Source organism: Mobula hypostoma, chromosome 29, assembly GCF_963921235.1.
Source record: "Mobula hypostoma chromosome 29, sMobHyp1.1, whole genome shotgun sequence".
Classification (NCBI taxonomy): Eukaryota; Metazoa; Chordata; class Chondrichthyes; order Myliobatiformes; family Myliobatidae; genus Mobula; species Mobula hypostoma.
Window position 1 is genome coordinate 22,309,126 of NC_086125.1, and position 16,330 is coordinate 22,325,455.

Here is a 16,330-nt window from a genome sequence, read left to right on the forward strand (position 1 = left end):
TATTTATTTTTTATAACATATAATAACTTTTATGCTTTGCATTGTACTGCTGCCACAAAACAATTCATTTCATGATATAATATATGTCAGCGTAATAATCCTGATACTAATTCTGATCTTGGTGAATTCATTGTCGGGTATCTGGTCCTCAAGCCTATGTTTGGGGCTGGTCTCCCTGCCCCTCTAATTCTCACAGGTCCACCAGAAGTTGCCCTTCTCCTCTCTAAACTCAGACATCTTCTGGATTACAGACTCCCCACCTGAGAACTGCATCTATATGAAAGGGTTTTCTTTCCTTCCTCTCCAGAGGACCCTCTCTTCATTGGTCTATTCATTGTGATGCAGAGAGCGGTCACATTTCTGCAGCTCCCAATATCTCCCCCCACATGTAACTGCCCAGGCACTGCAGACATACACACTCCTGTTCTCCTATTGTCCATTCCTGTCCCTACAGTCTCGTCCCATCCTTTCCTCCAGTTCAACGGCAGCCAGCAATTGCATGTCACCTTGGATAAAGGTAAATATATAGATCAGCTTAATTAATCACATGTACATCAAAACATACATTGATATGTGTTGTTTCTGTTAACGTCCAACACAGCTTGAACATGTGCTGGGGGCAGCCCACCCGTGTTGCTACACATCTGGCAACAATGTGGCATGTCCACAGCTTACCAACCCTGACCTGAATGTCTTTTTGGAATGTGGGAGGAAATCAGAGCACCTGGAGGAAAACCACACGATCACAGGGAGAACTTATAAACTCCTTACAGATAGTGTCAGGAACTGAACCCTGATCTCCTGATCACTCGTGCTGTGAAGTGTTATGCTAACTACGTTACTGTGCTGCCCTCGATTCAGCACCATGCCATCCTATTCCTCCAGGGATTGACCTCGACCTCAATCTCTGGGTGTATCCTGAAAGTAAAGATCTCTCCGTGCATCATGTCTTTCACAGGCCCTGCTGTTTGTCACTTACCACCCTCTGGAATGACCCAGCAAGTGACTCAGTTGCAACTTTACTGTAAATAGAGGAAGAGTAGAATGGGTGAACCACCCAGCATCAGCCTGGACTCTGGATCAGAACCCGGTCAAGTTGCTCCAAGCCTGGCCAACCTTGCAACATTCTCTGCACAAATATCTAGGGACAGAGAGAGCTGTCCCCCTGACTGAGGGAATGTGGCAGCACTGTGCACATTCCCTGATGGACGGATACAGAGCCGATCCTCAGGAAAAATCGATTCACACAGAGGCAGCAACCGACTCCTTTCATTGACTCTCAGGTGGGGAGTCTGCTGTCCACACCCTCACGTGGTGTGAGTTTAGGGAGGAGAAGGACAACCTCTGCTGGGCTTGTGAGGATTACAACGACATTGAGATAACACCAAGGATGGGAAAGGGTCAGGAAATTTAACAGTTATTTTCTCCAGCAACAGTTCTGCAGTAAATCTCTGAGGAATTATTCTGAGCTTTTAATTTCCCCAATGGTTTCCCATTCACATTTTCTCTCCAGGCACCTGGATCTGAAAGATTATGAGGAGAGGTAACTGAAGGTGTGAAGAAAGGTGTGAAGCATCTAGCGGCAAAAAGAATGTCCTCTTTCTCCCTGCCTCTGATGATAATTCTTTCATCAATGCTTCCCAGCAAAGTCTTGTTCAAGCTTCCTGAGAATTCTACCTGATGGATATAGAAACATAGAAACATAGAAAATAGGTGCAGGAGTAGGCCATTCGGCCCTTCGAGCCTGCACCGCCATTTATTATGATCATGGCTGATCATCCAACTCAGAACCCAGCCTTCCCTCCATACCCCCTGACCCCTGTAGCCACAAGGGCCATATCTAACTTCCTTTTAAACATAGCTAATGAACTGGCCTCAACAGTTTGCTGTGGCAGAGAATTCCACAGATTCACCACTCTCTGTGTGAAGAAGTTTTTCCTAACCTCGGTCCTAAAAGGCTTCCCCTCTATCCTCAAACTGTGACCCCTCGTTCTAGACCTCCCCAACATCGGGAACAATCTTCCTGCATCTAGCCTGTCCAATCCCTTTAGGATCTTATACGTTTCAATCAGATCCCCCCTCAATCTTCTAAATTCCAACGAGTACAAGCCCAGTTCATCCAGTCTTTCTTCATATGAAAGACCTGCCATCCCAGGAATCAATCTGGTGAACCTTCTTTGTACTCCCTCTATGGCAAAGATGTCTTTCCTCAGATTAGGGGACCAAAACTGCACACAATACTCCAGGTGTGGTCTCACCAAGGCCTTGTACAACTGCAGTAGTACCTCCCTGCTCCTGTACTCGAATCCTCTCGCTATAAATGCCAGCATACCGTTCGCCTTTTTCACCGCCTGCTGTACCTGCATGCCCACTTTCAATGACTGGTGTATAATGACACCCAGGTCTCGTTGCACCTCCCCTTTTCCTAATCGGCCACCATTCAGATAATAATCTGTTTTCCTATTTTTGCCACCAAAGTGGATAACTTCACATTTATCCACATTAAATTGCATCTGCCATGAGTTTGCCCACTCACCCAACCTATCCAAGTCACCCTGCATCCTCTTAGCATCCTCCTCACTGCTAACACTGCCACCCAGCTTCGTGTCATCCGCAAACTTGGAGATGCTGCATTTAATTCCCTCATCCAAGTCATTAATATATATTGTAAACAACTGGGGTCCCAGCACTGAGCCTTGCGGTACCCCACTAGTCACCGCCTGCCATTCTGAAAAGGTCCCGTTTATTCCCACTCTTTGCTTCCTGTCTGCTAACCAATTCTCCACCCACACCAATACCTTACCCCCAATACCGTGTGCTTTAAGTTTGCACACTAATCTCCTATGTGGGACCTTGTCAAAAGCCTTTTGAAAATCCAAATATACCACATCCACTGGTTCTCCCCTATCCACTCTACTAGTTACATCCTCAAAAAATTCTATGAGATTCGTCAGACATGATTTTCCTTTCACAAATCCATGCTGACTTTGTCCGATCATTTCACCGCTTTCCAAATGTGCTGTTATCACATCCTTGATAACTGACTCCAGCAGTTTCCCCACCACCGACGTTAGGCTAACCGGCCTATAATTCCCCGGTTTCTCTCTCCCTCCTTTTTTAAAAAGTGGGGTTACATTAGCCACCCTCCAATCCTCAGGAACTAGTCCAGAATCTAACGAGTTTTGAAATTTATAATTTAAGACTGAACTTTCTTGGGTTAAGTTAGCTTAATGTAGCCAGAGAAGCTAATCATCCTCAGCACCCACGGAACTGAGAGAAAAAATACATCTGGCCTTCCTTGTCTGGTGGCTCTGATCAGAAGTAGGTGAAAGGATGATTCTGGCTCAAGTGTGTTAGCTCTCCAGGTCTAATAGCTGCCAGTACTTGTTAGCCATGACACAGGTAGTGCTCTTGCCTCTTTACTGGAGGTACTGTAGTTTCGCTCTCTGTCAATGGTCAGGAGTGTGGTTATACGTAGGTTAGATGTCGCAAGCCCTGCACCTGCATTTGTTAATTATCATCTTACGTAGAGCCATTAAGCTCTTGTGCTTCCTGTTTAATCTGGTCAAGCTTATTTTGACTGCCTTGGGTTTTCCGCGTACTGTGATTATTTAAAGTGGACCCCCAAAACTCACCATTTACCTTTCAGACTATTAGAGTCTGAGTGCAATGACAGTTGCTCTTCTTGCCTGGCCTCGGTGATTCTAAGCCGCTGGAGCTAATGGACCACATGTTGTCTCTCCTGGGAAATCACCGTCCTTGTTTTATTGTTAAAGAACTCTTCATACAGCGAACGCCTGATCAAGTTCGCATAACTCTCGCTAATCCAACCATGAAGGACTTTAAAACGCAAACACGAGGAAATCTGCAGATGCTGTAAGTTCAAGCAACACACACAAAAAATGCTGGTGAACGCAGCAGGCCAGGCAGCATCCATAGGAAGAGGTACAGTCGACGTTTTGGGCCAAGACATGGATTGTGTGTGTTGTGTGAAGGACTACAGGGAGTTTACTAAAATAGCTGATAGTTTACACTCAGCTAGGCAGCAGTGCATCATTCCTTCTCCTTTTCCTATCTTAGTAAACCCAGTCAGGAAGGACCCAAACACAATGACGCCAGCAGCTGTGACGTAGATGGTGCCGGGCCTGTGTTTTTATCACGCTCGCTTTGGTACAAACGGTAGGAAATGCCGACAGCCTTGCAGCTTCGAAAGTGCCAGTGTTTTAGGACATCAGAGTTCTGTGAACATCGTGGGTTCCAGGAGATTGTCTTCTGCTGATTACGGACACCCTTTCAGGGTGACGATTCCCATAGGTGCTCAAGTGAGTGTGCTGCCAACATCGCCTATTGATTGGCAGGCAAAGAACAACGAAACCTCACTGGAGGCCACCAAAAGCAGCAGGATCCAGACTTAGGGGACACGACGGGTGACGCTCAGCTTCAGCGGGTGATGTTACAAGCGTGACTTTGTCCTGGCTGAATTGGCTAGACTTCTGCTCGGTGCAGATTTCCTGTGTGCCCAAGGACTGTCGGTCGATCTGAGAACTGCCGGCTTGTAGATGTCAAGGATGTTTGGGCTCAACTGCTGTCTATGAGAGACAATCAGCCACAGCATTGTTATTCCATTGATATGTTGTATATCAATTGTAAACTCTGATATGTAGGCCAGGTGCCATTGCTGTTGTGCAGACCCAGTGTCATGCAAAAGTTTCGGCACCCCAGGCAAAATTTCTGTTACTGTGAATAGCTAAGCGAGTAAAAGATGACCTGATTTCCAAAAGGCATAAAGTTAAACACGACACATTTCTTTAATATTTTAAGGAAGATTACTTCTTTATTGCCATCTTTTACAGTTTCAAAATAACAAAAAAGGAAAAGGGCCCAAAGCAAAAGTTTGGGTGCCCTGCATGGTCAGTACTTAGTAACATTCCCTTTGGCAAGTATCACAGCTTGTAAACACTTTCTGTAGCCAGCTTTCAATTCTTGTTTGGGGGATCTTCACCCATTCTTCGTTGCAAAATGCTTCTAGTTCTGTGAGATTCTTGGGCCAACTTGCATGCACTGCTCTTTTGAGGTCTATCCACAGATTTTTGATGATGTTTAGGTCGAGGCACTGTGAGGGCCATGGAAAAACCTTCAGCTTGCGCCTCTTGAGGTAGTCCATTGTGGATTTTGAGGGGTGCTTAGGATCATTATCCTGTTGTAGAAGCCATCCTCTTTTCATCTTCAGCTTTTTTACAGATGGTGTGATGTTTGCTTTCAAAATTTGCTGGTATTTAATTGAATTCATTCTTCCCTCTGCCAGTGAAATATTCCCCATGCCACTGGCTGTAACACAAGCCCAAACATGATCGATCCACCCCCGTGCTTAGCAGTTGGAGAGGTGTTCTTTTCATGAAATTCTGCACCCCTTTTTCTCTAAACATACCCTTACTCATTGTGGCCAAATAGTTTTACTTTAATTTCATCAGTCCACAGGAATTGTTTCCAAAATGCATCAGGCCTGTTTAGATGTTCCTTTGCAAACTTCTGATGCTGAATTTTGTGGTGAGGATGCAGGAAAGGTTTTCTTCTGATGACTCTTCCATGAAGGTCATATTTGTGCAGGTGTCACAGTAGAACAGTGCACCACAACTCCATAGTCTGCTAAATCTCCTGAAGGTCTTTTGCAGTCAAACAGGGGTTTTGATTTGCCTTTCTAGCAATCCTACGAGCAGTTCTCTCGGAAAGTTTTCTTATTCTTCCAGACCTCAACTTGGACTCCACAGTTCCTGTTAACTGCCATTTCTTAATTACATTACAAACTGAGGAAACGGCTACCTGAAAACGTTTTACTATCTTCTTATAGCCTTCTCCTGCTTTGTGGGCATCATTTATTTTAATTTTCAGAGTGCTAGGCAGCTGCTTAGAGGAGCCCATGGCTGCTGATTGTTGGGACAAGGTTTGAGGAGTCAGGGTATTTATAAAACTTTGAAATTTGCATCACCTGGCCTTTCCTAACGATGACTGTGAACAAGCCATAGCCCTAACAAGCTAATTAAAGTCTGAGACCTTGGTAAAAGTTATCTGAGAGCTCAAATCTCTTGGAGTGCCCACACTTTTGCACGGTGCTCCTTTCCTTTTATTACTCTAAAATTGTACAAAACAAAAATACTGGAGTCTCCTGTTGGCAGTCCATGGAGTAGGACACGTGTGGCACTGCTCCTAACTTTGATAACCTATGTCACACTTCTAGATCCATTTAAAATTTGAAGATTTATTACTTTTACTGAAGGTTTTACTATTTAATTACGGTGGCAACGATTTTAAAAAGCTGGACAAACCGTTGATGAAACTGACCCAACAGAGCAATCTGTGGAAGTCCTTACTTCAGGAAGAATGCTCTCTTTAATGGAAGACATGAATACTAAGATTGATAGCCTGGTGGAGGTTAATGAAAAGTTTTAAAAAAATATTTCCGTCTTCCAGGAATCTGGAAATCCAATTTGAGACACTCAAGAAGACTACTAACAGAATTAAAAGAGAACAGGAAGCAATGAATCAAGTTATTAAAGAACAAGAATTAAAGATATCGGCTATTGAAAAGAAAATTAATGAGGCTACTTTGGAAATATCCAGAATTAAGAAGAAAACGGTTGATCTGGAAAGTAGAAGCCACAGGATGAATTTATGCATACTGGCTTTGCTTGAAAATACAGAATCTGGTGAGCCATTAAAATATTTTTCAGATATGTTACATTCACTTTTTAGTGAGATAATTGAAGCACCTCCAATTATAAATAGAGTCCATCGTTCTCTCCGCCTGAAGCCTTCACCTGAGATGAAACCTCGCCATGTGGTAGTATGTTTGTACTATTTTACAACTAAAGAAGCAATTCTCTGAGATTCAAGGAAGTGAGGGAAGCTAATCTTTAATGGGGCAGTCATTCGTATAATTGAAGATTTTTCTCCAGAGGTTTATACTGAAAGAGTTAAATTTTGGGAAGTGATGGCTGAACTTTATAAGAATAATTGTCGTCCTTCTTTGTCTTTATTAATCCTTTTATTGATTTAAAAAGAGCATTTATACAAACAAGAGGAGAATTATCTCAAATATATATATCAATAACAATACAAACAGAAAGTGAAATAGACATTATCAAAATCATACATAGTATTAAGCTAATATGTAGTATATAATAAAAAGACAGCTAATTCTCCTCTTATCAATTCATAAAGAGAGAAAAAATCTTTAAATTTTTAAAATGAAAAAAAAAACCACTGCACTATATGAAAAAAGGAAGGAAAAAAAAAGTGACTGGACAGTTCATTCTGAGGATACGACCAGAAAAAAAGGAAAAACTTTCTAATCAAATCTAAAACTTCGAAAAAATATAATTGCAAGAGTAATAAATCAAATCAAATGAAAATATTGAATAAAAGGTCGCCAGATTTGCTCAAATTGTGGTCCTTCTTTGCGCTTCCCAGCTCGTCTGAGAATCCCTCCACCTAATGATCGCCCCAAATGAATTGACACCCCAGAAGAGGGTTGGAGATTCATAAAGGAGTTCAAATCCATCTCGCAAGCAACTTGAACGATTAATGCTTAGCTGGGAGTCGTTGAAATGGGAAAAACCGTTAATATTTAATATAGTTTTGGATTTAATATACACATAGTTACTTACTTTTTTATTGACTTGTAAGTGGCCAGCACTAGTCATAACACATTAATTGGTTGGATTTATCCTTTTTTGAATATATGATTACTTATTTTAAATGAGTTTAAGATGCCTGATGTTAGTTAGGTTCCAACCTCTGTAAGACATAATATCAAAATATTTGAAATTGTTTACTTCTTCATTTTTTCTGGTTTTGTCTTTATTTAGTGGTGTTAATACATACCTGTTTGAGAAGAGCCTGCCAATCGGAGACAGGGGATAAGGGATAGTAGTTCAGCATGCTGTCCACATATTAGACGGTTTCCGGGTTTGTGGGGAGTGGGTGGTTTATTATATTGGGTGGTTTCCAACTGGGTAATCCTGAGAGGTAATTCTGTCAATCATTTTGCATTTTTTTAATCTTTGATCGACTTCATGCTTTGTTTTTCCTGGTAGAATTGATTTATGTTTATGCAATAACTTACTTTACGAAATCTTATAATAAAGTTTAAATATGGATGTCAATAAAATTAATATAATATCTTGGAATTTGAATGGTATGAACCAACCTATTAAGCAGAACATCATCTTTAAGAAATTAAAAACACTTCAGGTTGATATTATTTTTTGCGCAGGAGACCCATCTTTGCAGGGAAGGTGAAAATCGTTTTTTCAAATTTTTAAAAATTTTTTTTAGAGGTGGCTCTAGTGTGTGTTTATGCACCTAATATAGATAGTCCTGAATTTTTTAAGAAACTATTTTGTGCACTGCCAAATTTAAATGAACACAAGTTGATTATGGGCGGTGACTTCAATTGCTGTTTAAATCCTTCGATTGATAGGTCATCAATCAATCCGTTGCTTCCTAATAAGGCTGTGACTTGTTTTAAATCTTTTTTTTATTGGAATACGGTTTGGTTGAGATTTGGGGAGTTATACATCCTAAAGACAGGGATTTTTCTTTCTTTTCGCATGTATATCGTAAACACTCAAGAATTGATTATTTTTTGCTGGACACACAATTGGTGCCCTTTGTTGCCGATTGCACTTATGATGTCATCACGTTATCGGACTACACACCTATGAAATTAACGTTTAGATTTCCTGATAACATTTTAAAATCTTCTCAGCAGAGATGTGATGCTACATTATTACAGGACTTAGCTTTTGTTAGTTTTATTAAAGAACAAATTTCTTTATTTTTTGAATTAAATACAACTGTGGGAATGTCAAATTTGGTTATTTTGGATACGATTAAATCTTTTCTCAGGGGACAGATAATTTCATATTCAGTGGGTTTAAGAAGGAAAACCAAAGTGGAACTCTTATTGATTACTAACAGGAGTAAAGTAATAGATAAAGTTTATTCAGTAACACCTAATGAAGATCTTTATAGGGAAAGAGAGGAACTTCAAACAAAGCATGATTTGCTTTCGACCCATCCCATTGAGCAGCAACTTCTCAAATCTAAAAGTCAATTTTACATACATGGGGATGTCAGGCAAATTGTTGGCTGGTCAATTAAAAGCAGATATGGCTAGAAGACAGATTTTGAAAATATGAAGATCTGATAGAATTGAAACGTCAGATGGTCAGGAAATTAATAAGGTATTTCTGGATTTCTATTCTCACCTTTATAAATCTGACTTTTCAGACAATACTACTTCTATGAATAGATTTTTACAAAGGCTGAATATACCTAAAATTTCTACTCAAGATATGAATACAGTACATTAGGTGCTCCTATTAAACAAGAGGAAATAACAAGGGCTATAAGGAGAAGGAGGGAGGAGAAGATAGTGGCGTGATGCAGCGCGTGCAGTCGTTCCGAATTGATATTGTATCTATGAAGTAGGACGCCGTGCACAATCCTGATTTGATAGAGACAGACGTGAGGAAGCACGGAGGAACATCTGGAGAAACTTCTGAAATGCTGCTTTGCTGCTGCTGCTACTGTGTGATCGAGAATCTCTGGAGGGAAGGCCCCAGATCCTCATCCGTGCGTATTGCCTGTTGCCGGGGCTGGGGTCGAAACACTTGGCAGAGATGGTACTCGGTGCATCGGTGTCAGGGAGCTGGTCGGAGGCTCAGAGTTTTCGGACGGACTCGGAGTTGGACTATGGTCGGATGCTTCCAGGGTGCTGCATCAGCAAATTTGCGGCGCTGGAGGTTCACCGTCTGAGTGAGATGATGGGACTTTCGAGAGACTCTGTGATTTTACCGTGCCCATGGTCTGTTCTTATCAAATTACAGTATTGCTTTGCACTGTTGTAACTATATGTTATAATTATGTGGTTTTTGTCAGTTTTTCAGTCTTGGTTTGTCATGTGTCGCTGCGATACCATTCTGGAAAAACATTGTATCATTTCTTAATGCATGCATTACTAAATGACAATAAAAGAGGACTGTGTGTCCTCATAATCTAATCTAATCCACTCTTCAATCAGGTAAGGCTCCGGGACCAGATGGATATACAGTGGAATTTTTTAAGACTTTTACTGAGATATTTGACATTTATGTCAAGTTTTCACTGATTCTATATCCTCTGGGACTCTTCCAGAAACTTTTTATGAGGCATTAATTTCACTAATTTCTAAAAAAGATAAAGATTTATCTGAATGTGTCTCTTATAGACCAATTTCTTTACTAAATGTGGATTCTAAAATTCTTTCTAAAATTTTGGCTAATAGGATTGAGAATATTTTACCTAAAGTTATCTCTAATGATCAAACTACATTTATTAAGAATGGATATTCACACTTTAATATTTGGAGACCATCGAACATTATTTATTCCTCTCCATCCAAAGAACCTGAATGTGTCGTTTCTCTTGACGCAGAGAAAGCCTTTGATAGGGTGGAGTGGTTTTATTTATTTGAAATGTTAGAAAAAATAAATTTTGGTCTGGGTTTTATTTCCTGAATCAAATTGATCTATCAAGCTCCTATGGCTGCAGTTATAACTAACAATCAAAATCTCCCTATTTTAGACTACACAGAGGTACCCAGCAGGGCTATCCTCTTAGTCCTTTGTTATTTAACTTGGCTCTAGAAACTCTTGCTATTGCTCTTCGGAATTCCAATAGTATTCAGGGTATTAAGAGAGGGGATAAAATGCACAAGGTTTCTTTGTATGCAGATGACTTGTTAGTCTACATTTCAGATCCTAAGAAATCTATTCCTTCTATGTTATCAATATTCTCCGAACTTAGTAGTTTTTCTGGATATAAGTTAAATGTATACAAAAGTGAGCTATTTCCTCATTAATAATCATTTGGATCAGTATGAGCAATTACCTTTTAGTATTGCTAAAAGTCTATTTACCTATCTTGGTATTAAAGTTACAAAGAATTTTAAAGATCTATATAAATATAATTTTCTCCCATTAATTGATTATACCCAACAAATACTTTCTAAATGGTCTTCTATGACGCTATCATTAATTGATCGAATTAATGCTGTTAAAATGATAGTTCCACCGAAATTCTTATATATATTTCAAGCATTTGTTCCTAAACAGTTTTTCGACAGAATAGACTCTGAAATTTTATCCTATATTTGGAACAACAAAAATCCTAGATTGAGTAAACCTTTATTGCAGAAATGGAAAAAGGATGGTGGTATGGCTTTGCCAAATCATAGACTGTACTACTGGGCAATTAATATTCGATATATTACCTGTTGGATTCATTATTCAGACATACATAACTATCCTTTATGGGTGGATTTGGAGAAAAACTCAGTGAAGGCGTATTCTTTGGCCTCTTTACTGGGAGCTCCTCTTCCTTTTCTGCTCTGAAAGATTGGTAGACACAAGACCTTAATCCTATTATTAAACATACATTAAAAATTCGGTTTCAGTTTTGCAGATTTTTTGAATTAAATAATTTTGTCCCTTCTAGCAAAATATATCGTACTTATTTTTATAAACCATCAATTTTGGGTCAGACTTTTTTAAATTTGGAAAACCAAAGGAATAATAACTTTTTCGGATTTGTTTATAGGGGATTGTTTAATGTCTTTTACTTAGCTAGCGGATAAATTTGATTTATCCAATGTACACTTTTTTAGATATTTACAAATTAGGATTTTTTTTAATGTACATTGCTTCCAAATTATCCCTCCACCTATCCGTCTAATATAATAGATACCCCCTTCCAGGTTAAACCACTCCAAAAAGGATTAATAGCTACAATTTATGAATGGTTATTGAATTTACGAATGATATCTAACGATAAAATTAAAGCTGCCTGGGAATTGGAATTTCAGGAGTTACTTTCAGATAATCAATGGAGTAAAATTTGTCATTTGGTAAATACTTCATCTATTTGTGCCCATCATTCCTTGATACAGTTCAGGATAGTGCATCAGGCACCTATGTCAAAGGATAAATTAGCCCATATTTTTCCCAGTTTTAATCCTATTTGTGATAGATATAATACTCAGGTGGCTACTTTAACTCACATGTTTTGGTCTTGCATAAAGTTGGAGAATTTTTGGAAAGATGTTTTTAAAACCTTATCAAAAGTGCTGGATCTGGATTTGCAGCCAAACTTATTTACAGCTATTTTGGGGATTATTCCATCGGAAGCAGGATATACTCCTGCTTCCGCTCAGTGGATGATAGCCTGTTCCACCCTTTTGGCTAGGAAAGCCATTTTACTTAAATGGAAAGACCCTAACCCTCCTACCGCCTTTTATTGGCTTTCCTCTATCATGTCCTGTCTAGTCTAGAGAAAATAAGAAGTCGGACATTGGATACATCCTTTAAATTTGAAGAAATCTGGTGAACTTTTATTCAATATTTTCATATGATCTGATTTTTGTACTGATTCTCTTCCAGCTATTTTTTCAGAACCTTGGATTTGAACAGAGAGTCTCTCTTCTCTTGGTTTTTCTCTCAGGATGGACTGCCCAGTCCTTTTTTTTTCCCTGTTTAGAATAGTGATTTTTTTTCTTTTTTTAAATATATAAACATTTCTAATAGTCCTTCCTTTCTTCATAAATTGATAAGAGGATGAATTACATTCTTTTTTTCTCTGTATTATACATTCTATAACGAATTTATACTTTGTAGATCAACACTAGGTGTGATTCTGATATTGTTTATTTTACCTTCTGTATGTAATGTTACTGACATTTATACCAGAGATATTCTCCTCTTGTTTGTATACACAATTTAAAAAACATCAATAAAAAGATTGAAAAAAATAATACACTAAATTTGCTTCAAATGCTGAAAAGAATGTTTCATCTTTAACTGCATGACTTTTGGAGATCAGTTCATCTTCTACTCACTTAACTATTCACAGTAACAGAAATTTTGACCAGGGGTGCCCAAACTTTTGCATACCACTGTATGTGGTCAAACAAACACTGTGAACTGGCGACCCCTCTAGAAGAAAACAAAAATGTTGGACAGCCAGTTAGAGACCGAGAAGCTTACGATCAAACGGTGACCTCACTCACGGTGAGTGGCTGCCGCAAGCCTCCGACCAACTATTCGTGCACAGCGCCCACAGCACAGTCTGAAGTGTTAGTAATAATGGCTACAGGTGCTTTGGGGAGCGGGTGCGCCAGTCGGGCCGCGTTGGAAAGAGCTTGTCTGGTGTCATCACATGCCATGGCCATGTCCGCTGACCAGTCAAGCATGTGATTAGGGGTTTTGTCTTTAATCGCAATGCACAGGGGAAGCATAACTACAGCAGTTCATGGAATGAAGCGGTGACAGAAATTCACATTGCCTAAAAACTCCGGTAGTTTATTACTAATGCGGGGCGGTGGGAAATCCAAAATAGCGATTAATTTTAATAGGAGGGTTTTCACACTTTCTGCGGAGACGCAAAGTCCAAGGATGGTTGGCAACCCAAACTGGCGTTTAGCAGGATTACTAATCAACCCATGTTGGTTTTGCGATCGAAAGATGTGCGGAGTTGAGATACGTATTCGGACTTCAATGCACTGGCGATAAGTCTGTCATTCAGGCAAACAAAAAGAAAACCTAAGTCTTTTATGGAAGGTTTTGGAATCAGCCATTGGAAATACCGTGCTGCATTTTTCAGCCCAAACGGGGTTATCACAGCCGTTTTGGGAACATCCTCCGAGCACTCAGGCACCTGAAGGTAGTTCCTAACTGGATTGACATTGGAAAAAATTAACTTTCCGGCTAAACTTGCCGAAAAGTCCTGGAAGTGTGGGACCAGGTAACAATCGGAAGGTGGTATCCTCATTAAGGCGGCGGTAATCGCCACAAAAGCAGTAACCACCGTCAGATTTAGGGACCCTGTGGATGTGATAACTTCAGATTCGGCAGCGCAGTGGATACCGCAATTGGGCTTGTGAATTTGCACGTGTCAGGTAATTGTTATTTAATCGTGATAGTATTTAACGCCATTCTTGTCGTTGTAGTGCTGGTCGAGATTTGGACAGAGCATTGGAACGCTTCGCTGCTGTTTTGTATCCGGCCTTTCCTGAGATACTGGACTTTCAAATGAACTGACTCTGAAGACTGACGGTATTTGTTTAAAGTTTAGATGGAGTGTATGGGGTGTCAGGGATGGGTAGCACCTCTGGTGGGGGAACATGTCTAGTTCGGCACGGACTAGAAGGGCCGAGATGGCCTGTTTCCATGTTGTAATTGTTACATGGTTTATATGGTTATATGTCGCGTCCTTTTCAAGGCAGTTAGTCCACCTTTGGTCCCCCACCTGGTACTCAGCTCTCACCTGTGGCTCCTTGTAGCTGTTTGCATGCGACAGCAGCCACACCCCGGGCAACGGCTTCGACAAGCTGGCTAAACCAGGTGAGGGTAGCTGACGGGTCTCAAACCCTCGGTGAGATAGGGAGTTGTCTATCCCAGCATGTGAAGACAGACTCCGGTGGATTGAGCGGACGAGACCAATGGAAGGTCCGACGGTCAAGAAGGCGGTCTGTACACGCCGTGTGGAACACGTAGATCACATGACACAGAAGACGTCCTGGTCAGCCACTGCGCCTAGTCCCATCTCCAGCCGTCTCAACTCTTGTCTTGCCACTGGATCCAGATGGGAATTGGGAAGAGAGAGTGAGGCTGACGCTGCGCAACTCTCCCTCACTTAAATCCAAATCACGCGCTGGTCTCGACACCATCATAATGGTGTCGAGGTCTTCATCGACGACAACGATGAACGAACAGTAAGATGTACTTTCCAGCCGCAGCGCAAGCTTCGTTTTCCTTTCAGAATTTTATAACGGCCCTGTTTGGCCTAGAGTTCATTGTTTATTTTCCCTTTAACACTGTTTCCATTAAAGTCTCAACTGTCGACCTGCTTCAGTGTCACTCACTCTGCACTTGGGACATATCCGAACCGTGGTGACGGCAAGTTTCCAACTCAAAGATGGACCGAGCAGAGAGAGAGCAGCTGAACTTGGCCGTGAGATTCATTGGTCAGATAGGAGGCAAGCTACAGGCAATGGAATCTGTTCTCAGTGAAGTTACTGAGGCAATGAAGCAGATAACCTCGTGCCAACAAGCCCAGTCTCACTTGGAGGAACAGGTATCGTCCCTAGCCGTAGCTATTCAATAGCTCACCACAGACAATTGGACTCTGGTGTTTGCGATTTCTGCACTCACGGCCGCCGTCCACTAAGTTACTGTGAACAGCCAGCATCAGCTGACAGCCATTAACGTTCTCGCCAGCTCAATTCAGCAGCTTCAGTCCCATTCCCAGCATCTCCAGGTCCTCCTTTTCTGCTGCGCCGACAATCTCTGCTACTAATGCTTATGCTCCCGGATCAGGGCTGACTCCCACGACCCTTCAGGAACTGAGTATTCCACCACTAGGCAGATATTCTGGTGATCCCGATGGTTGCAGGAATTTTATTACTCAATGCGAGCTGACATTTCAAGCCCAGCCTGGTCGTTTTGGTGATGATGCGCGAAAATTGGCGTACATGGTCAATCTTCTTGACGGACCTCCACTCAGCCCGTTCAACGCTTTACGGGAGCAAGGATACCCCGCAACCCAGTCGTTCCGATATATCGTGGCGGAGTTAAGGAGGGTTTTTGATCTTCCAGAACGGGGTCAAGAGGCCAAGGCAAAGGAACGGTGAGAGCCTATGCAGTCAAATTCCATACCCGAGAGACGGGATGGAATGAGATCCCTCATAACTGCCTTCCAGCGTGATCTGAATGCAGGGGTTCCGCATGAGATCGCTGTCCGGGACGAGCAGGATAGTCTGGATAAACTGATTATTCTGACCAATCGAGTTGCCGACCGGATAACTGAGTGGCGCAGGGGAAGAATGTTTCAAACTTCCAACACGCACCAGATCACCGTCCTTCCTCGCCCTCTTCCCCTTCCCTCACCACCCAGCACCCAACCCACCAACGAGCCCATGCAAGTGGGGCGCATGCGCCTGTCTCAGGAGGACCGAGCGCGGCGCCGCAGGACAGGTTCCTGCCTTTACTGTGGAGATCCAGGACACTTCCGGGCGGTATGTTCCAAGCGTCCAGTAAAAGAGAATACCCGTCAGCAGGGAGGGGAATCCTGACGGGTCGGTTCTCTGCTCAGTCAGTTTCCCCTCATTCTGTAACGCCCTCAGTTTCCTTGCCGTGGAGGTCTCAGACCCATGAACTTAAGGCGTTTATTGACTCCCGTGCGGCCGGGAATCTTCTCATGGACATCCCTCTCGCTCAAAGATGGGGAGTTCCAA

The 16,330-nt window shown here is 41.6% G+C and overlaps 1 protein-coding gene across 1 annotated transcript in view; it reads left to right on the forward strand.

Moving 5' to 3' along the window:
• LOC134339294 (adhesion G protein-coupled receptor E2-like) overlaps positions 1 to 15,727 on the forward strand; it is a 108,930-nt gene extending 93,203 nt beyond the window's left edge. The window contains exon 17 of the mRNA XM_063035670.1: positions 15,437 to 15,727. Coding sequence (XP_062891740.1) covers positions 15,437 to 15,727 — 291 coding nt within the window. The remainder of the gene's footprint in view (positions 1 to 15,436) is intronic.
• The last annotated feature ends 603 nt before the right edge of the window (positions 15,728 to 16,330 follow it).